We start from the raw sequence: 27032 nt of genomic DNA on the forward strand, positions 1-27032 counted from the left end.
TTAGTGGTAGAAATCGTTGATACAAATTTGAATTTGTTGTGGCAGCTTACTGTCACATTAAGGTTATAAAAATTTAGCACTTAAACGTGTTGTTTTCCGTGTACATAATAAGTTTCACTTGATTTCTTTGTAAATCTAATATAACACTGTGTTTTTTTACTACGATTTTACGTTGTATTTAATGAATTAAAGCGGGTGGGTAGCTTCAGGTGGTTCTTGCGATGCTGGCGAGGCACGGGTAGGTTGTTGACTATGGTAACGGTAAAGTATGGTAAAAAAAATATTCAAAAGTTTACCGGCCTCTGTATCAGAGGATATTTTTGAAAATTTTATTTTCGTGTTAAGACTCGAATATATTCATAAGTATATTTATAAATATTTAAAAATTTCAAATTTTCTCTTTTTTACATTTCAATTCATGAAAATTATCAAGAGGAAGTATTTATGATATCTGTCATCTTGACAGATGACAAGTCACAGCTGTTAAGTTTATAAGAGACGAAACCTCTTAGCATTCAATGGATTCATCGTGCGGGTGTCGGGTCCATTGCGTTGCAGGGAGTGGAGCTTCAACAGTACCTGGGACTTGCAACCCAGGTGTAGATTTAAGGGGCCCCTAACTAACGCGCGTTAAACGCTCACCTCCACTGTCCAAGCTCCTCTCCCTACCTAACCATATTTGAAAAGAACCTACTAGGGCTGCCTTGGAAGTACGTTCCAAGAACGAATATATGTTGTTAATTGTTTCCGAATTCAAAATTAACATTTTATTAGAGAGAAATATATATGTGTTAAAAGATTGTCATTAGAATTCTATTAAATCTTATGAAATACCAAGAAAACCATGTTATTGGACACGTAAATTGGAGTTAGAGCTGGTAGAATTTGTACGTCAAAGAGAATTTACATGGAAGCCGGTAGGTAATACCAATCATCATATTCAACAGAAAGACAAGGCTTACGCTGTATTTGCTGCAAATTTAGAAAGAGGATTTACAGGTTAGTTGTAAGGTTTTCATTGTTTATGTTATTCATATATATTTAATGTAATGTGACCATTATATGTACTTATATTGCTAATTCCTTGTAACCACTTCTTACCATATACCATTTGTGTCTGTAATATTCCAGCCCGCTCTGTGAGAGACCGCTGGGTTAATATAAGGAGTACTTTTAATCATAATTTACGTCGAGTACATAAGTCCAAAGAGACAGCGAGATCACAGTCTGAGGTGTATTTACCATGCTGGCCGCTCTGGAAGCCATTATAGTTCCTCCAAACCATTAAAAATTATACTAGCCATTATGATGTAAGTTACCATAGTTTTTCTAACTGCTTTACTTGTAAATTACACTTTATAGTGATAGTATTTTAGCAAGTATATCATACAGTTGAAGTCACACTTTAAGTCATTTCTCTGAACTAAGAATGGAATTATGAATTCACTAAAAATATTAGAAGACATAATGTTATAAGTAAGCTGATGTACTGTCAACTACAAATTATGTTTTGTCAATTTTTTTTTCTAACTAAATGTGAAAATTGATAAATCTTTTACACAGAAATAGTAATAGATAATTGTGTAAAATAAAAAAAAAAGATAGTTATTTGTATGACAATCAGTGGTCTATATGATAAATGATGAGCTATTACTCAATATCACCAAACAATTTTCTGTTAGTAGATGAATTAGTGTTACAGGAAGAAACTTACCTTAATACATATATATTATGTAGTGTTTGTAGTTATTTAGAATATCTAATAGATTTTACAATTGAATAATTACTAAAACTCAATTGAACATGTACTATTTTATTTCTGTAAACATTTTATATTAAACCTTTTCTGTTCATTAAGACATTGTCCTGATGTATGAAGAAAAAACATTAAGTTAAACAATTAAAATCATCAGTACTGTAGGAAGGTTGTATCAACAAACAAAAACATTCTATGAAAAGAAATATATAAGAAACATCACCACTAAGATTATATTGTGGAATCCTAAAGCATTATGCAGTGGAATTCCACAATATAGTGTTGAAAATATAAATGTTTGTGAGTAGTATAAAAACAAACCATAATATATATATATTGTCTATTCAACTTGACTATATTTAGATGTGTACTTACCACTTAATGTTTGGATGTGACATGTGAGTGACATGGGTGGCTATAAGAAATCTCTACAACCGGGGAAAAACTACAGAGAAATATAACATTGAAACAACTTTGATCTATGTTATTAGACACTTCAATTAAAAATATGCAATGATTTTTTACTCCCTTTGTATTATTAATCTGTCAATGAAACATGTTTTCATTAAGTTTAAACTGTAAATGTTATGAGCTATAACACATCATAAGTAAATCATCACAATCATTATGACGGACACCGAGTGTAGTCCTTTACAATTTAGCAAGACTACTGACAGGGTTTTTTAAATATAATCCAAGCAAATTTACTATGAAAAGTGTTTCCTGTTTGTTAAGTGATGAGTAAAATAAATGTTTTCATTTCGTGTTTTTTCTATTTCAGGATTATCCATCGCGAGACTATAAAGAGCCGACGTCACAGATCGAAGTCAAGGTAGAAGCAAGCGACTTGGAAGAAGCGCTCGGAATACGACAGAGAGTGCAAAGAACCGACCGACCGCGGCGGAGAGACAAACGGAAACATAACGATAAGTGTGTTCGAGTTATAGAAGACCTAGCGAAGGCTGTGAGTCCTCTCGCGAGCGATGAGCCAGGAACACAGTACTGGTTCTTTGGCCGAAACGTCACTGAGAGGCTCAACGCTATGGAGAAAAACAACGCAGACTGTGCCGCCCGAGACATTATTAAACTGTTTGAATCCGGAACAGAACAGTACAAGAGAGAGTGTGGATTATAACTGAGAAAGGATAAAAGTCTTATCAGAATAACCTGCCCGCTGCGAGCGAGAAGGTTTTAAATATTGCGATTCACGGTTTCATACTGTTATTGTATGAAGTATATCCGGTAACCGGGAGAGGCTGCGTGACCCTTAAGTGCATAGACATGAACTCGGACAGTTCCTTATAGACATAGAGAAGAGAAATATCACAAATCGAAAGACGACGCCAACTTTGAGTGTCGGGAACTAAGTTAATTCATCAACTAAAAGCGAGATGAAACGGTCATTGAACCGAAATAACGAAGAAAATCATGACAACAAAAGAAAAGAACATTCTGCTTGGACGGACGACGATCTGTGTAGGAGGAAGGAACGGAAACACACGGGGACTATACAGAGGATGTGAAAAGATTGTTGTTATAAATTATTGACATGCAGTCAATACCTACACATGAAGTGACACTGAATGTAACGAATGATGAATGAATGATTGAATATATATTTAGAATTGTTTTCACGTTAAATATTATTTTTCATGGATATATTTTAATCTATTGAATCCCAAAACTTATGTACAATGAAACATTCCTGAATGTTGCGTTTGATCGTGTACACGTTGGTTTTGGTTATGGTCGCCGCAATTGAGAGGGAGAAAATATTCTCAGAACCTGTATTACTTCTGAAGTAGGCGTCGTGAACACGTTCTTCCAAAAGACTCCACAGCACCTTATCACGTCTAAGAGCGGGTTCCACTCAACCCAAATAGATTATCTGTTGACTAGACGGTGTCATATCGGCAAAGTGACTAACTGTAAAGTCATTCCTGGTGAAAGCCTGACGGCCCAACATCGACTTCTTGTCATGGACTATGTCGTTACCCCGAAAAAAAAAGTGGCCGAGAAACGTAAGCCTCGCATCAGGTGATGGTTGCTGAATGGAACGATGCAGACTAACTTTCGGGCAGAGGTTGAGAGTCAAAATCTGTTGACTAATACCGAAACTGCTCAGGAAGTTTGGGATCGAGCCCAGTCAGTAATTATCACAGCAGGTAAACGAGTTCTAGGCCTTTCTAAGGGAGGACGGGTCATTGACAAGGAGACATGGTGGTGGAATGTAATAAAACACATGGATAGTAGTTGGAAACAGACTAAATATATTATTTTTATATTGTACAGAGTAACAATTATAATAAGCAGGTAGGTACACATACTTCTAACTAGATGGCGCCATTTCTGGCACATATATCATTTAGTTATAATCTATGGTTACATTAAAACAATAGAATGACGAAGTGCAGGAGGTGATTCGTGAAAAGAAGACTGCCTTTAAGAAGTGGCAGCAATCAAACTCTCCTGAAGAGAGACTAGAGTACATAGCAGCGAAACGTGCCAGTATAAGTAAAAGAGTCCGCAGTGATAGGTTATCACCGTTATATGATACACTTGAAACTGCGGAGGGGCAGAAGCTCATTTACACATTGGCACGAGCTCGGGATAAGGCGACGCAAGATATTGCAAAATGTCTTAGCGTCAAAGATTCCCAGGGCACGCTGCTGTGTAATCATGCCTGTGTGAAGGAGAGATGGAGATGCTACTTCAAGGAGTTGCTAAATACTCAGCACCCGTGCAGTCTTCCAACCGAACTACCTCCTAATCTTGGTCTTATTGCCCCGATAACACCTGACGAAACTCGGAATTGTCTTCGACGCATGAAGGATCGGCAAGCGTTGGGACCTGATGATATTCCGATCGAAGCGTGGAAATCATTGGGCTCTCTTGGTGTGCTCATACTGAAGGACCTTTTTAACCGCGTCTTGAACACTGGGACTATGCCACATAAGTTTCGTTATAGTTACATTACCCCTATAAACAAAGGCAGGGGCAGTGTTCAAGATTGTGGTAGTTATAGGGGCGTTAAGATCATGAGTCACACCATGAGCGCAGGATCGACCTCAGGCTCCGCCGAGAGTGTACTGTCTCGGAATGCCAATATGGATTTCAGCCACGATCGGGCACCTTGTACGCCATTTTTGGCATCAGAACTCTGATGGAGGCATACAGGGAAAAAAGGAGAGCTCTGCATGTCGCATTCCTAGATCTGCAGAAGTCCTTTGACTGCGTGCCTCGTCAATGTATTTGGTGGGCATTGCGATTCAAAGGGATCCCTGAGGCCTATATTGACATCATCAGAGAGACATGTACCGCGATTCCGTTTTAATGATAAGGACTGCTGTTGGCGATACAAAACCCTTTTCGATCTCAGTAGGGGTTCACCAAGGCTCGGCTCTTAGCCCCTTCTTGTTCAATGTAGTGCTGGACACTGTCTCGGCTAACATCCAGGACCAGCCTCCATGGCTGATGATGTATGCCGATGACATAGCGCTCATTGATGAGAGCAGGTTGACGCTAGGGCGAAGAGTGAACCTCTGGAAGGGTACGCTTGAGAACGGTGGTCTTAAACTAAATGTGACGAAGACCGAATACATGGCTTGCGGAAGCCCGGACTCTTGCACTATCCATATAGGTCCTGAACCTGCCGTTAAGTTGGAAAAGTTCAGGTACCTTGGATCTATTCTGCATGAGTCCGGAGGCATTGATCACGATGTCCAAGCCCGGATCAGCGCTGCTTGGGCGAAATGGCGTGAGGTCACAGGTGTGGTCTGCGACCGCAGAATACCTACCAAGCTCAAGGGAATAATATACAAGAGCATAATCCGACCGGTTCTCTTATATGGAAGCGAATGTTGGCCAACACTGTCCAGGCACATTCAGGAGCTTCACGTCACGGAGATGAAGATGCTGAGGTGGATGTGTGGCGTAACGCGGGCTGACCGTATATGTAACACATTTATCCGAGGTAGTCTTGGAGTCCGTGACGTAGCGGATAAGCATCAAGAGAGTCGCCTGAGATGGTATGGCCACGTTGGACGCCGGCCTGAGAACTACGTCGGAAAAATTTGCCTTGATATGTCGGTCCCTGGAGCAAGACCCCCAGGACGCCCAGGAAAGCGATGACTGGACACTGTGAAGCAGGATATGACCGTGCAAAGTGGAGGAGTTTGAGCAGGAAGGCAGACCCTGGCTAATGCTGGGATAAATTGCCAGGAAAAAGAAGAGGATGTAAACTGTCCTAAGAGGCAACATGTAAATGCTGCGAAACATATAAGATATTTGATTGATAATAAAGACTTATGTATTGTTAATGGAGAGAGCAAGAGTCTTGAGGGATATTCTGATTCAGATTTTGCTAGTGATGTTGATACTAGGAAATCCTCCACTGGATATATATTCTTTTTAAATGGTGGACCAATTACATGGTCTAGTCAGAAACAGAAAAACGTTACTCTTTCTACAACAGAAGCCGAGTTTGTAGCTAGTGAGTATGCCAAAGAGATTATATGGTTAAGGCAATTACTATCTGATCTGGGTGAACCAAATTATTTTATTAACTTATATGTGGTTAATCAAAGCGCTATAAAGTTGATAAAAATTCCCGTATATCTCAAACGAATGAAACATATAGACGTGAAATATTACTTTATGAGCGAAAAAGTAGAAGAAATTAAAGTCAAATATATTTCCAGTTACAATCAATTGGCAGATTTATTAACAAAGTCACTACCTACTCAAGCATATATGTTTTTGAGAATTCATTTGTCATCTAATAAAAATGGTTTTACCTATTTGATTTTTATCATATTTGAAAATAAAATTATACAGAGGGTATTGAATATATAATTTTATTTAGCATGTAAAAGTGGATTTAATCTGTTAATCTGTCTGAGGACAGCACCTACAAGAAGTGGTTTTGTTATCTGTATTTATTTTAGTCTATGATTACTGCGAACTTGTGAATAGAAAGTGTCTAGTTTAATTTAACAGAAAAGCTCAATTTCATTAATATAATAAGAATGTTATACAAAACCTATATAGTTATTAATAAGTAACGTTTTATTAATGTAATATACAATATTTTGTGATCAGATCATTATTTTTTTTCGTTTAAGAAGGTTCGTGAATCGTTTGCACAGACTTTGTAAGCGTTCAGTTTATTTTAAACTGTCTGCTCTAAATCCAGGTAAAATGTGTCCGCATAGTCATTTATTGGTATGAGAAGTGATGAAGCGAATATGATTTTTATTTTACACATCTAAGAGCTTTCTGCGTTTGTCGTAACTCTATGCGCTGGAGAATTTTCGAATTGACTCTGTCGATATAAGTTGCACATGTAAAGCATTATCTATAAGAGCTATATTTCACAGGACCTCTTAACTGTACATTATTGACGTTAGGGTGTACTCGTAAATGGTCCAAGAGTACGATTTTTTATTTTTTTCTGTTACTTTTTAGCACGAAACGTCGGGAGTATGTAGTTTTTAAAAATAATAAAACACGCGAAGGAAATCCGAAAAATATTAGGTTTATTTAAACAAATGCTCGCGAAAGTCTTAGATCTCATAATGTTACGATACATTATGAAACACACTGTTATTTTTTTATTAACTTACTTAAATGTTATGAAATATATCGTTTGTAATTTTAATTACTCTTTCCCTTATGCTCACGTGTATACATAACAGTGACAGACAGTAACATTATACTTAATGAAAATGAGTTTGAGAGTGAGAATGTAAACTATAACAATGTATTGTATGTTTCAAGGTTTTAAATTTATTGCTATCATGCCCGTTTCGCAATAAATCATTTGGATATTTTTTATTGTATTATTTCATTTCTTATACAGTAAGACTGTTTGTTCGTAATATTACGTACACGCAAGTACTGTCCTGGTGGGGAACATTTAGCACTCCATTTCCTTCTTATCTTACGCAATTTTAATACACTTGATGAATATAAATGTAATATGACAAACTTTAAGGAAGTAAATGTCGCTCAATTTGTATTTTCTAAAATAGAAATGTTTAATTTTATGGTAAATTTAATATACTCAAATTAATTCAGATCAAAATTTCCACATTGCGATAGAAGATCTGCTAACCTATAAATAGAAATATCGACAACACACTTTTTAGATTTACTCTGTTAAATAAGCATTTTATGAAATTTAATGCTTTTAAAACTTACAAATCGCCCAGCCTCAATCGTGCAGATTTGCTGGATATCATTTTAGTTTATTCATTTAATCAAACTTGGCAATAAACTTTATCACACGGTGCAATCACAAGGACTTTGTATGCATCCCAGTGCTGATTCTGCATAGTGCGTCCGATATTATTTCTTTCATTTAAAAAATATCAATTCTAATTACAACCATTTTTATATCTGTTTAACTTCTAACAGTCCATTATATACACCGTATCACCTTTTTAAAACTTGCAATCTATTCTGTTTTTATCCTGGGCCTTGCTCAATTCATGTGATTTTCTAGTTCTCCTAGTTCAATTTATTTTTTAGTTCCATAGGTAGTAGATCGGTTAGTTCTCCACTTGATAGATATAGAGGCGAATAACCTACCACTGTGTGGTTTGTTGAATTGAAGGCTTTCACACAATCCATTGGAACGGTTATCCTAGCTGTTATTTTCACTTTCCTATTCATGGCAAATCTAATCCTATTTACCAGCTTATGTTTCATCCTCTCATTATGACCATTCGAAAAAGGAGCATTCACTGCTGTAAAAATAAAATGAACAAAGGTATTATTCAAGTCTTATTCAAGTTATCTTTTTCATTTTCGTGACTTTCATGAAAAGGATTTAAGCAGTCCGCTTCTTTATCGTTTCTACCTGGGTTGTATTTTATTATAAAGCTGGATCTTCTGTTTTAGCGCGGCTCCCATGCCTTTAATACTATCATAATATACATTTTTATCTATTGTTCGGGATCAAATATTTTTAACATAAGAACATGCTAATTCTTTTATTTTATAAAATAAGTCCTGGCATTCTGTGGATAAATAATAAATTTTACGTCTTTTCGTTGTAAAGTGTGTAATACATTGAGGATAATTGCAATATGTGATACAAATTTATAGTAAAAATTTACTGTCCTCTGCAATTGGCGTATATTTTTAATGTTTCTAAAATTGGAAAATTTATAACAGCTATTAAATGTTTGAGAGGACTAAGTGACCTAAGAATTTGACATATCAATTTGCAAATGTACATGTTGAAAAATTCAGTCACCATCCTCTTTAATCTAAGATTAAAATGAAACAACTGGGAGTTAAGACGTCTGTCGCCCGACTGACGCGTGACCGATGCCGTTCGTTTATTGAAAGAATGAATGTATTTTAGCTTCCTACATCACACCTCCACCAAAAATTAACACATAGGTAATTAAGAATTTACTTAAATAATTTCTTACAAATAAAGGCTACACCTCGGAACATTTAATCTCTTATCCTCGCTGGTCAACTGGTATAACCAATGCAATTCTTGCTTAGACTTGATGCACTATTCATACAACAAGATATAATAACTTATTATGTAACTACATACCTTATAGATAATATAATAGCTTAATATAGTTAACATAGACATATTGTTGACGTAAGGATCTTAAAATTTAATAATTAAATCTTTTTATTTTATTTACAACATTAGTCAGATTCGAAACCATATCTTAAAACTGGTCTTTGTGTACGCTTAGGACGCAGCTGGAGTTGCTGTGACTGTGGTGTACGAGCGTTACTGGGTTCAGAACTATTGTTAGAATTGACTGTAGCTGGGCTACAGGACTGTTAAGTTCCTGATACGACTGGTATACTAGAATCTGTAGTACTCTCATCCACCACCGCACACCTCCGCACCACGGCCTCCTCATCCCCGTCCGCGATCGTGCCGACTCGCCGGCACTGCGTTCAGAGGGGACATTAGAACCTGTGCCGCTTGACAACAACCATCGTGAACGTCGGCGCACCTGATCAATATGCCGTTTTTGAAATTGCCCGTTACCGTTATCTACAATCAACCTCCTGGAACCTTCCTTATCGATTATTGTACCTTTTACCCACTTTTCGCTACCACCATATGTTCTAAACCAAACTGACCTGCTTCATTTCATTCTTCATTTCATTTCAAATATCTCTAACCATTAACATGTCGAGTTTACAATAACCATAAATGTTAAACCTCGTATTGGGCCTAGAAAATCAATATGTAAGCGCGACCAGGGCTGTGGGTGGTAAGGCCAAGGCGTCGGCGACGCCCGCGGCGACGCTCGCGGCAGCGCATCGACTTCTTGCGCGCAGGTGGCGCGGCACTGCCCCTATACGTCCTGATCGATGCCCGGCCACCAAACATAACTACGAGCCCAAGACTTAGTCTTAATGATGCCCTTGTGACTGCTGTGTAGTTGATTTAAAACCAGCTTTCTCAACGATTCGGGAATCAACATGCTTGTATCCCCACATAAGACAGCCCCCTTCAATATACAGCTCATTTTTCCTAATAAAAAATGGTTTTAACTTCTCATCACTGCACGTCAAAGGCCACCCAGATTGTACATAATATTTAATTCTACTAAGAATGGATCCTTACTCAACATTTTTCTTCCTTCACTGTTAGTTACCGGCAAAAATGTTTCCACAAAATTAATATATGTTATATATTATATTAAATTATTTGTATCTGATCTGAGGTTATTCGTATTGTTTCTTTTTACATGAATCATTTCACTATGTGTCTTTTAAATTCTATGTTTCTTTTAAACCTTCGATGTCCAAAATAAATGCCATGTCAAATTTGAAATTGTATCCGGTGTTAAAATGGTGGTCACCTAATGCAGTAGAATTTTGTTCTCAGTATATTCATCGCTTTAAAACCATATCTGTGTTGATTTAAACTTTTCTTTAGTTTGTCCTGTGTACAACTTCCCACACTCACATGGTACTGTAAACTACTCGAGACTGTTCCCAGTAGTTTACAAAGCACCGTGTTAGTGTGGATAGTTCTTCATAGCACACTAAGTTCTACATCCAGTAGAAATCATAATCTGTTGCCATTTTGTATAATGGCTTTGGTGTTTCCTCTGGCGCAACCGCTTTGAAGTGAAGCGAAATGTTGTTCGTCACCGTTTCCATTGCGGATTTGTAGTCCACCTTGCAGCTAGATATTTTTCTGCCTAAGGCTATTCTAGTGGTTTTTTTTTTCAGGGCTAGTAACTTTGCCTTTTAAAATGTGCAGCATACATCACCTTTGATTCAACAACGGCGATGTAGATGGTTCTGATTATCTCGGCAGGATTACCCTATTTATAGTGTTCAATTGCTTGCAGCCACAGATCCTGCAGTAGGTTCCGAGAGGATTCCCCCGATGGGAGGGAAGAGAGTTGGAACGGTTGCAAGTCTGCACATCCTAACATCAAGTCCAAGTCTAGATGTCTGCGCAAAGGCTCCTGTCTCTTCGGGGGATGTCAGCCTCCTTATCACTGCGCTGTCTCGTTGACTCCAGAGTTAATGGAGTCCTGGGTGGTTCGTTCTCATCCATAGTGGCAGCCCTAAGGATATGTCTCTAAACGTCATTATTAGTTGAATCGACTTTTACAGTTGTCTTAGTTTATGTCACTGTCTATCTGTCACCGACCTATATCGGTGTCAGTTACAGTCTGTATATCTGATAGTTGAAATCGTGTGGATGTCAAGGGGTAACCTATCCTAATCGAAGTACGATATTAACTATCACTATTAAATAAATCAATAAATAAATAGTAACATAGTTTAACAATTAACTAAATATAATAATAATAATAGAAACTACTACCTGTTGATCCACGTACTACTGAACACTCTTGAAGCTAGGATATTTTTAAGTTTAACTGTTGTTTAATAATAAAGCAAAATTGACAGTTTTTATAACTAAAACATACAAATCTTAAAATATACTTTAATATAACATTTAGAAAAAATACGCAAAGAAATTACGTCACTGTAACTGTAAATTCGATGAGCAAAATTTTCTCAAGCTTAAGCACTGACCTCTGAAGCGGCTTTTGGATTTTTTAAAATTCGCTAACTTCTTTGAAATCAGGGTTGGTTCGAAATACTTTAATAAATACAATTTTTTTTTTTAAATAATGCTGATATTGTATCACAATCACTAAAGGCATGCAAAATGAAATTTGATTTTTTCTTTTAATAATTTGAGGATGTATTTGTTTGGATGCATTAAATTGTGTTCACCTACAACTACTTCAAAGCCAAATGTCGATGATAAGCTTATTGATATATAAATTATTATTATTGAGCTAAATCCGATGGCTTGTTTAACCACAAAGAGTTCAGTTTCAAATTATGTCTTCAACAATTCAATTGTATTATTATTGTTTCATTAAAACGTATGTTAACTGTAGCAGCTGTTTTTCGTAATCTTAACCTTATTATGAAAGCCGTAGTAGGTTCGTTCCAAATTTGTTTAGCTAGAGAGAGCGACTTGGATGGTGGAGGTGAGTAAATTTGTCCTTTTGTAAAAAAGATCAACATAATAAGCTTCAATAAGTATCTCGGCTTTTAGAAATTTAAAAAACTGTCGCTATACGGACAGACTAAAATGACTTTTTCTTGTTACAGAATGACTATAGTGGAAAGCACTACCATTACAGATAATACATAAATTTATTGAAGAGTCAAAAAATCTACATTAAAAATAAAATTGAAAGTTAATAATAATATCAACAACCTAGAGTGATACATTTGCTTTTATTAAAATTTTTATAACTTTTTACACGTTGATTCTGTAAAGACATATTTTAGTAATGTCACAATACATTTTGAAACACCTTTAAAATCCATTCACCAGATTCACACTTTCGAAAGAAGTCGGTCCTTTAATAGAAATGTAAAATATCCTTAGATGACAATATTCCTGATTATTGGCATGAATATTATAGATTCTTCCAAATGTACGCTCGTAAAATATGCCAGGTATAAAATATGCCAGTTTTATTGGTTTCTTGCAAATATGAACGTTAGTCATGTACTCGAATAACGCGATTTTAAAAGCTGCATTTGTTCAGTAACATATTTATGTTTTCGCACCATTTTATTTCTTTATTCGATTGTTTGTTAAGTAGGTCATGTTTTTTTTCTTATTAATTTTTGTACTAGGGTAAGTTTGTTAGAGATGGCCATGTTTTTTTTAACATAATGAAATGAAAATTGTTCTTATTATTAAATCTTTATTTCTAAAATAATCAGTCTAAAAATATCAACATGAGATAAAGATTTTTATAAATATATATATAAAAATCTTAAAAAAAGTTATTAGAAAAAAAAAGATATTTGGCCATCTCACTCGGCACGTCAAGTAGAATTCTGCTGAAGTGTATGGGGTAGATGGCTATTGATAAATTTTCCTTTTCCCTTGACCTTTCCAATAATTTTCGTTTGCTCGCGATAATTTTATTTTTTATTTGTCCAATTTTCGTGTACCCACATTTCACAAAGTAGACAATGAAGCCAATGTTCAACATGGTCTGTTTGGTAACAATTTTCGCCGCATCATGCGCAGTTAATTGTTTCATTCTCTACATCGTCTTTGAATGAAGTATCACACATCATTGGTTCACCATTATCGTCATCAATGTAATCTGTCTAATTACAGAGATCAAAGCTTTGTTGTCGGACAGCTTAAAAAATGCTAGAAAAAGCTATAGGCAAATTACAGTTTGTAGGATAGGATAGGCTTAGAGAATGCGTTTGTGTCGTGTTTGAACCGTGTCTCGGTAGGCGGAATACAAGATTTACATCATACGATCCGGAATTATCGTTAGGCGGTCAAAGCGTTCTGCAGTTACAGAAAATGCTCGGTTTAAATTTCTCGGTTGTAAGATTGATAATATAAGCCGTCCTCCATCCTTAGATGGAATTGTAGATAGCTTTTTAAACGAACTCAACAAAGTAGATGACCAAACGATCAGTAACATCAAAAAAAGCTTGTATCTACGATAATTACCTAACTTCACGTCTCAATTGGCTTTTCGTCGTCCATCATTTTAATAAAAGCCTTTTGACAAATTTGATGAAGTCGTCATAAAGGTGTTGAAGTTGTCGCACTATAGGCTGATTTACCAGATTTCTTCAGGGATCACAACAGTTTTGGGATGAATCTAAAGAGACCATCGCAGCTCTATAAACACCTAAGAGCTTCCAAGAGATATATCCTCCTGGTGGGATCTGCCTGGTTGACTCATCAGTAAAGTTAACGCTTATTCAAGATGAAAGTCACTGAACTGTTATTTAGATGGCTCGTGAAGGTTTGTAATCAAAAATTGTTTTCTTAGAAGGAATCATTCTTCGTCTAGGAGGTCATTAAACCTTCAAATGTCCAAGATAAAGAATGTTTAATCAAGTAATATTTAATACTATGTTTTGAACCCAGTTCCGCTTCTACTGAATTTGTTTTAAGAGCTCCGACAATATTTTTTTGGTGACCAAACTTCACATTGCAATTAATAATATATGAGTTAGGGGTTATATATGGCAATATTGTATAACCTATCTTAGTTTAAGATTTCGGTCGTTGTGGATCAGTTATAATTACAGGTGCTATACCTTAAAAAATAAAATAAAAAAGTTTAACGTTATAAAATAACACACATTATTGTCCAGCGATCTAGACAGGATCGGAATAAAGTAGCGAAATATAAACGAAGAAAAAGAATTAATAACTAATCTACATTCATCTAAATCACAAGCCAAACACGCGGGAGCACTATGCCTGGTGATAACGGAACATATTATAGTAGTTGGTTTGAAATTAACTTAAACAGTCACTGCTGGGTTGTCTACAGTGTTGTGAGGAATTAGCGTCATGGCTGAGACGTATATATCCGTGGTATGTTAACTTTTACGTTGTATCTGGTATAGGATGGGCGTGTTTATATGTTGAAAACATAGAATATATATATATGTTTTACTCCAACACCAAATATTTTGTTTTTCCATTTAATATATTTTTTTTTAAACCTCGTTGAAAATTTTTATTTCTTTTAACGTTAAGATTTTGTTTCTATTTTTAAAACTGTTATAAAATATCGGAACATGGTGTTATGAAACATAAGTTTTTAAGAAATTTTCTTTAACTAATGAAGATGAAACTTGGAAATAGAATGTTATCATTATCTTATCGTTGCTGACTCCGCGGAACCAACACCAAGCCGTGTGAATCAGAAGATTCCTGATACCACACCAGCTATGGAATGGCATTGCTATCCTAACATCGGGGCCATCATGTAGTCTTAGGTATAGGTTATAAGTTTTAATATGTAATTTTTATTATTATATACATATAAGTATGTTTCGTAGTTTTCCTGGAACCTTCGGTTGCCACCTTATGTAATTGATAGAAAAATAATATCTATCAAAACTGTTGATATGAAAACATACTTATATTTTGATTGTTTTTGACAATATTTATAGTAACTTTTTTAGTTTTGTAATCAATAACTGACTCTCGTTAGTAACAGGACCCCAATAAGAATTATAATAGTATTTATCCATAGTTATAATTTATATAAAGATTCGTCATATTAGTAAAAAATGTTAAGCTTCAGTTATAAATAAATTTGATTACAGTAACATATAGAGGTAAATATGTTTTCATCGTCCGGCCGAGCCGAGGTCAATCTCTTACAAAGTCTTTTTAAGATTATTATTTTCTGCTGAATCCACTTAGTAATAGCAATGACTATAATTTGTCGCTTGAATTTATTATGTAATTCTTTTATTTTCTTGTATCAGTTATTTTGGTTTTGGATTTTTGATAGCCATTATGTTGTCAGGACGGATATTCAATTTTAAAATTATATAAACAATGATAAAGTAACTTTAGTCCTAGCCCATAACCTGAAAAATAACATAATTTATAATACATTTCGTAATTTAATACAAGCATGTAATGACATAAATAAAAAATCTTATTAACCAGACCGTGTTGACGGGGATGGGCGGCGGTTAGTTATTCGTTACTAGAATGAAGTATTCTCTTTATTATAACGTAATATCTGGATGATGCGTGGTTTATATTATTTTTTTGCGAATTTCTTATCATTATCTCTCCCAGACATATCTATCGCTGACTTCATATAATTTAACTCAGACACCACGTTAGCTCAACTATTAAAAGAACTTAATCGCTCCAAACCCCAAGTCGCAGGTTTAAATTGTGGTAGGGTGTGTTCTATATAAAAATGAATTATATGCTAATTACATAAGTCAAAACATTTCGTTATAAACTAAACAGTATAATATAAATCTAAAATAAGTAGTCAAAGAATATGGTTTAATATTTTTCGAGTGACGTCATATCAGTATACCATTTGTTTCTTATTTTTTATCACATGTGTATGGAAATTTTGATTAATATATTAAAAGGATCTTGTTAGTGTTCGTCGTTATTTTAAAAAAATGTTGAGAAAACTCCATAATTCTTGGATCTCAACAGTCTGGGAGATAACAGTTCGCAAACGGACTTTTGTATATATATATATATATAATAGGTCATCGTTTTCCTTAACATATCTCTAGCATAAATGCCAAAATTATCGACTTAAAATACTTTGTCCGTGAGGACATTAGTTTGATAAATATGTCACAAAAGTTTTTATCGGAAGTTCCAAAACTTTTAGCGTGTCACACGTTTATGTTTTCAAACGACTGTTAAAAACTTTCAAACTGGTTTATTGTAGGCACATTTGGACTTTATTACTTACAGCCTTATAATAGTTTTTAAATACTGAAATATATATATATATATATATATATATATAGTATATAATTAAAGTATTGATAAGATACTCTAATAATTGAATAACTAAGTTTTTTTATAAAGGTGTATATATAATAAATAAAATAGAATTAATGTTGCTCATATTTAAATTAATTATTAAGGTATAATTCAAAAGTTGCTTTCTTTTAAATCGATTACATTTTTAAGGAAACATTAGTTTTATCTCGTATAATTTTTACATTATTAATATATATATTGAGAAAAAATATATCAGTACTAATAGTAACGTCTGTGAACTTATTCTATTAAGAACTCAAAATACTAATAGAGATGTTACAAGTGGAATAACAAACTTAAAAGAATAAAACAAATTTCTATATAATTCTATATGAAATGGTCAATGAAATTATATATATTAGCGAAATGATATCTCGGACAGAGCGTTTGTCAACAGGCAAGTAGAATAGTTAAAATTACCGCAAGGACCTTTTACGATAACCTAGTACACGTCGTAAATGATACGTTTAGATTCGAAAACAACTCTGCCCTAATTGTTTATCGCAATCAAAGCCATTATTTTAACAAATGTGATTTATTGGTCATTAATTTTTAACTAAGGATTTTAAGGTGTACTTTTTTGCTGTAAATGGGTCAGACCTATTTAATTTACCCAATAGGCAAGAGGCATCCTAAAGGCATCCTCTTAGACCCTGACGATAAGATAACAACCGACAACACAGACACAATTACCCCCATTGCACAGAACCACACCAACACACACCGCCTTCGCCGGCGAAGACGAGGTCCCGTTTCATACACGTCGTTCCGGCGTTCTGCCGTCGAGGGGCGTCATGCAATCCCATCCTCCGATGCCATCCTCCACTTCAACGACATTCTAAGCTGACGTCCGGCCTCTTAGAGGCACCTTTGGAATGGGCGCATCCCCCGTCGGGCCCTTAGGGTCCGAATTAAAATGGGTTGGTCCCATCGGGCCACCCACCAGTGAGGCCTCACCGATTTGATGTGTATAGAACGATGCGTAGTTGTTTTTAACAATAACAATGTTAAAATACGGTTGTAAGTGACTTTTATTGTAGTGTCTTTAATATATAAAGCTTTAGAAAACTTTTGCCTAGTTGCAACCTGTTTTTAGAGTGGACATACATAAATAAAATATTAAAAAAAAAACAAATTTAATTCTTTTTAAGCGATCAAAGAATTTATTTGATTTATATAAATTAAAATTTGCAATGAAATATAAAATAACGTGTTGATTGTAATGATGTTTAAGTTTATTAATTTAATTAAGGTTTAAATTTTTAAGGTCCGGTTGATTAGACAACTTTCTAATTTTACTAATTTAACAGGATATCGACTTATAAAAACTACAAAAACCTTATGAGCAGTTTTTTTTGCAAATATTGATAAAAATAAGTTTATATTTTTACAAAAATGAAAAAGTGACATCATAAGTTTTCATAAAAAATATAATTTAGGGCATTTTAAATGATGGTAGCATTGTCATGTGCTACTAGTTATCCTAAATCAGGTCTATTAACTTAATCTTATATTAATTTCTATCTCAGTAAAAAGTAATTACACAAGAAAAATCTTAGCAACATATTAATTATTTAATATAACCTCGATTCTGTTATCCCCCCACTAAACTGTTGGATATAAAAAAAAATTAAACTTTTATTTCGTTGACACTCCGACCTGTTTAAAAGAAATGCGTTATCTGTTTTAAAATTTTAAGGAAGAAAAATTTCTATAACCACAACGTGTTCAATGATTTCTTCATACATAACTGTAACTATGTAAGTTATGTAACCAATATAAGAGCGAAAAATATTAAGGTTAGCGTTACGTATAAAATAAATTAATATCATTGCTATGTCAAAAACTAAAAGCTTAATAATCTTATCATTAGTTCTAATCAGGATGCGCATTTAATTAAATACAAAAGCCAGCCTATAGGAGGAGGAACTAAAGTTAGTTTACATTTTCCACACGAAAATACATCTTTCCATGCTATGGTAATAAAGTATCATAGTGTCTAACAAACTTCTGACCTGACTAACTGACCTGAGTTCAGTGCTAGATTAGTTTTTTTTCAGCCAATACGTGGATATAATATGAAGTATGTTAACAAGAATATAACTAAACATTCATAAATACAAATTTATTTAATATCTTTACCTTTTTAACAACAGAGGTCTGTAACAATAACGATATCTAAGATTTTTATTATTTTACGACTTTATAATCCAATCGCTACGGTTACCTTACAGCAACCGTGATCACGGGCAGATGGGATGGTGGGAGACATTCGGATTGAGAGGTCGGGCTTACGTAGTCATAAAATAATAAAAAAACGCATAGTACTATCCTCAAACCTTAGTTTTGTTCAAATTCGGTAAACAGTTAGGTTTGATATAGTTATAGTTATAATGCAAAAAAAAATGGGATACAAAAAACAATTGAAACAAATGTTATCCACAGAAGACCAAAACAGCGGTTCTAGTGCTGTTATTTATGGCGTTGGTGATCAAGGAATCGAACGCGCGGCCTCCGTGGCTGTCTCCAGACAGCGGGGTGTTCACCGAGTCCGCGGAATGTCATACGGATGTGAGTCGAAAAGTAACATACAAGATGATATCAGTTGTTACTGTAACTAGGAAGAAACATCTTAAAAACATTAATATTTTCGGATTAAAACGCGTTATTTTATTATTTTTAAAACTTCATACTTCCAGACGTTTCGGTTACTTTGCAGCAACCGTGATCACTTTCATCTCGTTTGCATTGATGCATGAATTAACGTTCTCGTCTCGTCTGCTCGAAAATGAAAACATTGGTTCCATTTAAATAATACTCGCATACTCTCAGATCTTATTATATGTATAATGTAAAGTGTTGTTGATACTAATCATAACTTTTCCACAGGACGAACTTCTGGATCTGTGTCAGCGCTGCGCGAAACTCACAAAATCCAAACTGGCCTACCCAGCTTGCTGCTCAACCGATCTCATGGCCAGGAAGTGGTGCTCAGACTACGTCTACTTCGGCAGAGGACAGTACGACTTCTATCTCATTTGATGACGTCACACGCAGTCTTGATTTCAGTTTTTATACTCGGAATTTATTCGATACATAAATATGTTAAGATTGTCTTACTTAAGATGTTATCGCAATTATTTGTGTGAGTGATTATGAAATTATCAAAAATAATTGCATGTATATATACCATACCTTAATCAACACTCACGACGCGTTCGTTTTGTGAAAAATGTTCAGGGAAACGCGTAAGATGATTTGACTAAAAATAATTAATATTATTAGTATTGTGTCTCAAAGGTTTCCCATTTAATCTGATAATAATCTTATTGTGTGTTTAATATCTTTATCGTAATAATAGTGTGAATAAAACGATATTTTATATACTGTTAGAAATAAATTAGACAGTACCTTCACTTAGATTTCATTTGCTCCACAACTCGTAACAGAATGCCCCCATCCTGCACTTACATGCTATTTTATAATATTCGATGTTACAATTATTAGGTGAGGGTAAGCTATGATTTTATACAGAGGGCGCTAGTTTGGCCCATAAGAGTTTCCAATAAATAATAAAAGATTAAATATTACTCAAAACATGTTATAGTTTTAATTGTAAATCTTAAAATCATTTTTAAAGCATTCAAACATTTTAATTATTACAGAGAAATATAATTAACATTAATTTACATTACCATAACTAAAACAGGTGGCGCTAGCTAGCAATCACAAGAATTCCCAATTAATATAACATTATATATAAAGTAAATAACCTTATGCTTGAGTTTTAAATTATTCTTAACAATTATTAATAGCACTACATATAAATTGTAGCCTATTTTGTTGGTAAAGCCTAATTTTAATACATATATATGCTGTCTGACAAAAAAATATTTGAACTACACTATCATATTATATATCGGCGCAAGCAGCTTCAACGACGGATGCAACATGAAAATAACTGGCACCAATTATTATAACACCTTATTGGTCGTCGTTACTATTGTTAAAAGTAAAACGAAATCAAAGAGTATAGAACTATGTTTGAATTCTGGTTTAAATATGACGTCTGGACGCACGACAGGGGACTGCAGAGTTCAGCAAGTGCGGAGCATAAAGAACCTTCGAGAAATACAAGAACATTAAGAAGAATTGAAGTTTCATTTTAAAATATCTGGAACGTACTGAAACAAGTGACATTAGTGACGTCAGCGAGGCTGGCGTCCTGTCTTTAAAATAATGAATGTGTAATAAAATCCGATATATATATTACGTTGACAGCATTAATTCTACTAAAGAGCTTCAAACATGAAATATATTGATATATCGACGGTCCCGACGTGTATAAAGACAGGTCTAAAATGGACTATTTTTTATTTCATCATTGGTTTTAAATTATCTATGCGCAAATACTGATATACACATTTTTATTTTATCTTAATTAGTAACCTCGTTTTACAAATCGTATAAAAGGACAAGTATTGGGAATATAAGAAATAAGTGTCGTATTCGCGGACATCTATACGTATCTTTTTGAACGGTGTTTTAAAAAGCGCGCCATTTACTGCAAAAGCGACCTTGTCAGACTTAGCTCTATTTGCGGGGGTTTCCCGAACAATAAAAGTCGACGCTTGTTTTTCTAATGAAACAATAGGTATATTTTGGTACAGTTTAGATTAAGTGATCTGTTATTTAGTTACATGTACTCATATTACTTCCAACAATAGTATAAAACATGAATAACAGCACATCTTTATAAGTGGATATTGTCAATTGGAGAAATATTGTTTTATGCGTTTCTGAAGCAAAAGATTTAGTTAATGACATCGATAAAGACAATTATTAATCCAAATATCGCTACTTTAGACGATTAATAATACCTAAAATCATTATAATATTGTAGGAATATGAGAGGGTAGGAGAGAATCAATGTCGGAACATGAGAGGGTAGGAGAGACTCAAACGACATATAAGCAGTTGTCAGAGGACATCAGAGCTCTTTTTCATTCGTAACGCGTGAAGAAGTGGTGTTGTGTCTGGGATAACCGATTGCCTTGGAGTGCATCGGGCCGGTTATCCCGGAGGGGACGCTTAGGTTGGGATAACCGTTTGCCTTGGAGTGCATCGGGCCGGTTATCTCGGGAGGAGGCTGATTCTGGGATAATTGTTTATCTTGGAGTGCATCGGATACGTTTTCCCGAGAATCTAGTCTCTTGGTTAGGAATTAATTTAGTATGTTCGGAAGCTTGACTTTGATAGTGAGTTGTCTATCGAGCTGTGGTTGTAAAAGATCATGAGTTTATTTATGGGATGTTGGTCGGCCAACATTGCCTGTATCAGATGGTATGTTTTGGAACATGTTTTTAAAATAAACTTCACACACACACCAAGTCATGCCTCAAGCAATTCCTTGTGGGTCTCTGACGAGGTGTGAGGGGGCGATCTTCCGACAAGTCCCGCCCCAAGTGGTTGGTTATTGGGATGTTTTACAACCACTTTGTGTGGGCTATGTTTGTTTAGCTCACTTTACATTGACGTTAACCATGATGTTACTGCTGAGTTAAATCAAAAATCGAAAAGATTTCTGCCGTTATATTTCTCAATTTCAGACGTAGACAATGAGGGAGAAGAGTTGTGTCATGACGCCAACTTGCCTCCGGAGGTTGACCTGCCTGTGGAGGGGACTGAGCCGCAACCAAGCCCGTCTGGAATGTCAAGACATTCAAAACTGAATACGTCTAATGCGAATGAAAAGAATTTCCTGCCCTTGGTGCTAATACTACATTTTGGACGTCAAGAAAGTTAAACACAAAGGAGCCCGGGGACGTGCTCATGTCAGGAAAGGCCGTGTAGGAATATGAGAGGGTAGGAGAGAATCAATGTAGGAACATGAGAGGGTAGGAGAGACTCAAACGACATATAAGCAGTTGTCAGAGGACATCAGGGCTCTTTTTCGTACGTAACGCGCTTTAGTGTGATAGTTTAGTCGTTAGTAGATTTTAGAAGTGTGTTTAAATCTTTCGATTGTGTTATATTCGGATTTCATGTAACGATTAGTTTAAATCAAGATAGTTGAAAGTTATTCATTTAGAATTATTGTATTTTTGTGTAAATTTAATAATTTAGCGGTGGAATTGTATCGAATGTTATTTTTTAAAAAGTCAATTCTTACCTTGTTTCTAAGAATATATATTCTTCATTATCTATATATTCGTTTTTACGCGTAACTCTGAATACATATTTTTCATGGATTTATTATTATTTACTCTTACTTACTACTTTTTTTAGAGAAGATATGTGTGATCTTTGATGTAAATGATTACATCTTCAATTTTGTTGTTAAGACGCCCGGCGTATTTATAACGAAAACAGTATTTTAATATTGATCTTGAGCAGTTTCTAACAATGAAAATCAAGTTGTTCAAGCAGGTAGTGACAGAGAGTAAAGTTTTATAGCAGTTAATATACTATCGCAAAGTGATTTCGATTATATAAATGATATGGTAGGGGATATCTCAATTAATGACAGAATTGAAAATTGCTTTCCGGGCATCCCAGTTTGTGAAAATAAAACACCACAATACGTAAATTACATAAGGTGGCAACCGGAGGTTCCAGGAAAACTACGAAACATACTTATATGTATATAATAATAAAAATTACATATTAAAACTTATAACCTATACCTAAGACTACATGATGGCCCCGATGTTAGGATAGCAATGCCATTCCATAGCTGGTGTGGTATCAGGAATCTTCTGATTCACACGGCTTGGTGTTGGTTCCGCGGAGTCAGCGGCGTCACTTGTTATATGATATTTTATCTATACAACGATGTTACCCCGGCGATGTTCATTTATTTTATAATATGTAGCGCGTACACAACACGTACCTAAATGTTATTATAGTTCTTTGTTTACAACACCAATGTCAAGTCCACGCATGAACTTCGGGGACACCGTGAGTTTAACTATTTGAGTGAGAGTAGTACTATTCTTCCCGAAGCCACCTTAAAATCTAGCCCGTTAGGATCCAGCGAAATTTTTAGTTCATCAACGCCGAACCATGGAAAAAATGTCAGTATGTGCATAAAGCAATGACAACAAACAGAATCACTAACAAATTCAACTGTGTACATGAAAAAAAAAAAACTAAAAAAACACGCTTTTATAAAAAATCCAACTAAAAAACAGAAAATAAAATTTAGTAAATTTAGATTAAGAATAGTGTAAATAAAAAATAAATGTACATTATTGTAAAAAAGCGTGGGGTGCATAGTGTCAATAGTTATACACATTTAATTGACAGGTGAGTAGAATGATCTTTACTTTGATAGTATCAAAAAAAAAAATCAGTAAATGCACCCCACGCTTTTTTACAATAATGTACATTTATTTCTTATTTACACTATTCTTAATCTAAATTTATTAAATTTTATTTTCTGTTTTTTAGTTGGTTTTTTTATAAAAGCGTGTTTTTTTAGGTTTTTTTAACTATTATTTATTTTTCATTTTTTAGTTGAATTTTTTCGTTGGGTTTTCCATAAAAGCGTGATTTTTTTAGTTTTTTATACTATTATTTTTAAGAACATGAACCGGGCCAGACATTAATGTGCTTTGACTGTATGCATACGGAACAAGACGACGTGAACTATCTGGGAATGGGTAAATCGAGTGCCTACTACCTTCCTCGAATGAGGTAGACGTTTCTCAATTCCCTCTCCGAAAATTTCATCTTAATTAAAGTTAGTGACTTTATCGACTGTAAATCAAAGGTTATGCTGGTTACCGGATTTTATTCCGCCAAATAAATAAATTGAAATTTCTATCCTAAATATTTTGTTTTGTTGTAAATAAAAAGTTTTTTCCTAGATCACGGTTATCATTATATTATGGACATTACAAAATAATGACAGTATACGTATAAGATTTATAGGATCATGTATAAAGAACCAAACGCAACTATTTTACAAGTCTCTCCGAGGTTGTGCCAAACTGAGTGTACGATCAAAGAGTAACTGTGGAGCTGCACGCATGCGTAGTTCGCACACTAGCTCTATCTCTCTTACTCGCATGCAAAGGATGCGGAAAGGAATTAATTAATCCTGGCGAATCTAATTGGGATAATCGGATTTTTTAATCGAATTATTGCATTTTCATCGGTCTTTCACAGGTGTGCAAAGTTTCAATTAAATCTGATCAGTCAAAGTACGGCAAAATCGAGCTCAAAGGAGTCGGTTACAAACATACAAACATGCAGGTGAAGCTAATAAAAGCGAGTTAAAAACGAAGGTGCTCGTTAATTTGAGCAAAGCCCATACACCTCGTTCTGGCAAACAACAAATTAAAGCATATGATATAAAATAATAATATCTCTAGATTTTATATATCTCGAATCTAGGTCACCAAAAGGTCTTGATTGCAAATGCATAGTATGCCTTATTATAAAAGAATACTATCACTGTATAACTTCAACGTTTTTGACGCCGGATTAAAGGCAGCTACGTGTTACATGTGGGATGAAACAGTTGCTAAACGTAACGCTAATGAAGTAGCCACCTATTTGTTTTGTTTCGTTGAGAACAAAGTTAAAGTCGGAGTCAGGTATTTTAGATTCTGGTCAGACAACTGCGCTGGTCAGAACCCCACTCGCATTATATTTTTTATATAATTGTATGCGAGCGATAGATTTAATGTAAATGTTTCCCATCGTTTCTTAGAAAAAGGCTAACCAAAATGAGGTGGATAGCGTTCACTCATTCATAAAGAGTACATTAAAAAATAAACAAACTTACACGGGAGAAGAATGGTATACACGGTTCATTGGACTAAACAGAATGGTCTTCCATACACAGTTATAGAAGTAGATCAAGACTTAGTCTTAGATTTTAAAGTTTGACTATGTTGAAGTATATTTGAATTCCCGCGTTTCACATAGATGTCACTTTTGACATTAAACATTATCCCTCCATGGCGTCATTCTCACTGCCCTGATTTTTTTTTTCATTGCTGTAATGTACGCTAATATTCCAAAGTGAGAAATAAAACTGTTTTATTACAACAAACTGCATACTAAAAGCTAGACAAAAGATACAAATTCAAAGAAAATACATTGGAATAAGTAGTAATTGAAGTAAATTGCAAGGAAATAATGAACACATAATAGAATTAGAATAAAATAGAATAAGTACGTCTTTTCTGAAAAAAAAGATATAGAAAACCTAGGAGGAACCAGAAGGAATTCTAGAAAATGTGTACAATAATTCTATTCATATTGCTGAAGATAAAATATAAAGACTTGATTTGTCTGTAGATACGTTGATTATTAAAACTAAGTCTCACGACTTCTATAAAAACCTCAAGCATAGTGAAGAAAAACAGGGCAACCACGAAGAACTACTAAGTGAACTTTTTTAGTAATAAGTCAAATAGTCTGTATGAATTTGTGATCTAATGTTATACAATGTTATTAATTAAGTATATAATAAGTTTATTAAGCTGAATTACCTTCTTAATAAAACTGTGATGATTGTTAAATACTAGGTACCGAATTCATTGTTAGACAGATGTTTAGGCTAAAGTACATGCTTTAGATTAAAATGGTTAATTAAAGCCAATATAGCACAGCAGAGATTGTTTATTTTTAGTTCCTACTTCTGTGAGACAATATTTTAGACCTATTATGTATTGCTAAGTAATCTTCCTTTGAAATAATAAATATTTTGAATTTATAAACCTTGTTTAATAAATAAAACACAAACCTGATCCTTTTGTTTAAAGACATGTTTTATTTACATTACAAGAACAAAAGTCGTATTCCAAAAGACACAAAACACGTATAGTGATATGTCGTTATTGGAGTGTTTTTTATGTCCATAGTTGAAGATTTCAGGATGTTGAAAGTATTGTTTTAAAAATAGTAATATAATCCTACATTTTCATAAAACATTTTATTTAAATTCAATATCTCACACAGATTTTTTGTTTCCTGCGTAAAAAAGGGTATCATAGACATAACTGGCATGATTCTATTTTAGTATCGGAGTAGAAACGGTCATCTATCAGTTTTTCCAAGAAAATTAAAAAAATAAAGTGTGTTTGAATAATAAAGCTCTTAAAAAATTAAAAATATTTTAAAAAGAAAATATTTATTATTGGTCTTATAATTATTTCTTGGCCTTGTTGAATACAAACTACGCTCTACTCTAAACCACGGGTTTAGAGTATTTAATAATATTCAACAGAATATATGCAACATTTATATTGTTTATCAGCTGCAATATCAAGTTTATAATATAGGGTTTTCCATTAAGGGCGCTTGATCTTTGAAATGCAAAAAAAAATACATGTAGGAAAGATATTTGCGAAATTTTTATTTGGAAGGTCTATCGACCCCATTATGTATGGAATATGACAT

The 27032-nt window shown here is 34.3% G+C and overlaps 1 protein-coding gene and 1 pseudogene across 1 annotated transcript; both read left to right on the forward strand.

Annotated features, from left to right (window-relative positions):
• Window positions 1-252: 252 nt before the first annotated feature.
• Window positions 253-3654, forward strand: LOC116774431 (uncharacterized; annotated as a pseudogene).
• A 10914-nt stretch (window positions 3655-14568) lies between these two features.
• On the forward strand, window positions 14569-19886 carry LOC116775648 (uncharacterized). The gene is made up of 3 exons (XM_061523310.1): window positions 14569-14666; window positions 19062-19187; window positions 19506-19886. Exons 1-3 carry the CDS (start codon window positions 14643-14645, stop codon window positions 19656-19658), a joined length of 303 nt encoding a protein of 100 aa, XP_061379294.1. The 5' UTR covers window positions 14569-14642; the 3' UTR covers window positions 19659-19886.
• Window positions 19887-27032: the final 7146 nt, after the last annotated feature.

Source organism: Danaus plexippus, chromosome 17 (genome assembly GCF_018135715.1).
Source record: "Danaus plexippus chromosome 17, MEX_DaPlex, whole genome shotgun sequence".
NCBI classification, from domain to species: Eukaryota; Metazoa; Arthropoda; class Insecta; order Lepidoptera; family Nymphalidae; genus Danaus; species Danaus plexippus.

What these genes read in the sequence shown, in the direction of transcription:
- LOC116775648 (XM_061523310.1), top strand. Translation starts at nt 14,643, where the DNA reads ATGGCTGAGACGTATATATCCGTG. An exon ending in CTGAGACGTATATATCCGTG is followed by an intron (nt 14,667 to 19,061) that starts GTATGTTAACTT and finishes TGTTATCCACAG; the next exon opens with AAGACCAAAACAGCGGTTCT. An exon ending in CCGCGGAATGTCATACGGAT is followed by an intron (nt 19,188 to 19,505) that starts GTGAGTCGAAAA and finishes ACTTTTCCACAG; the next exon opens with GACGAACTTCTGGATCTGTG.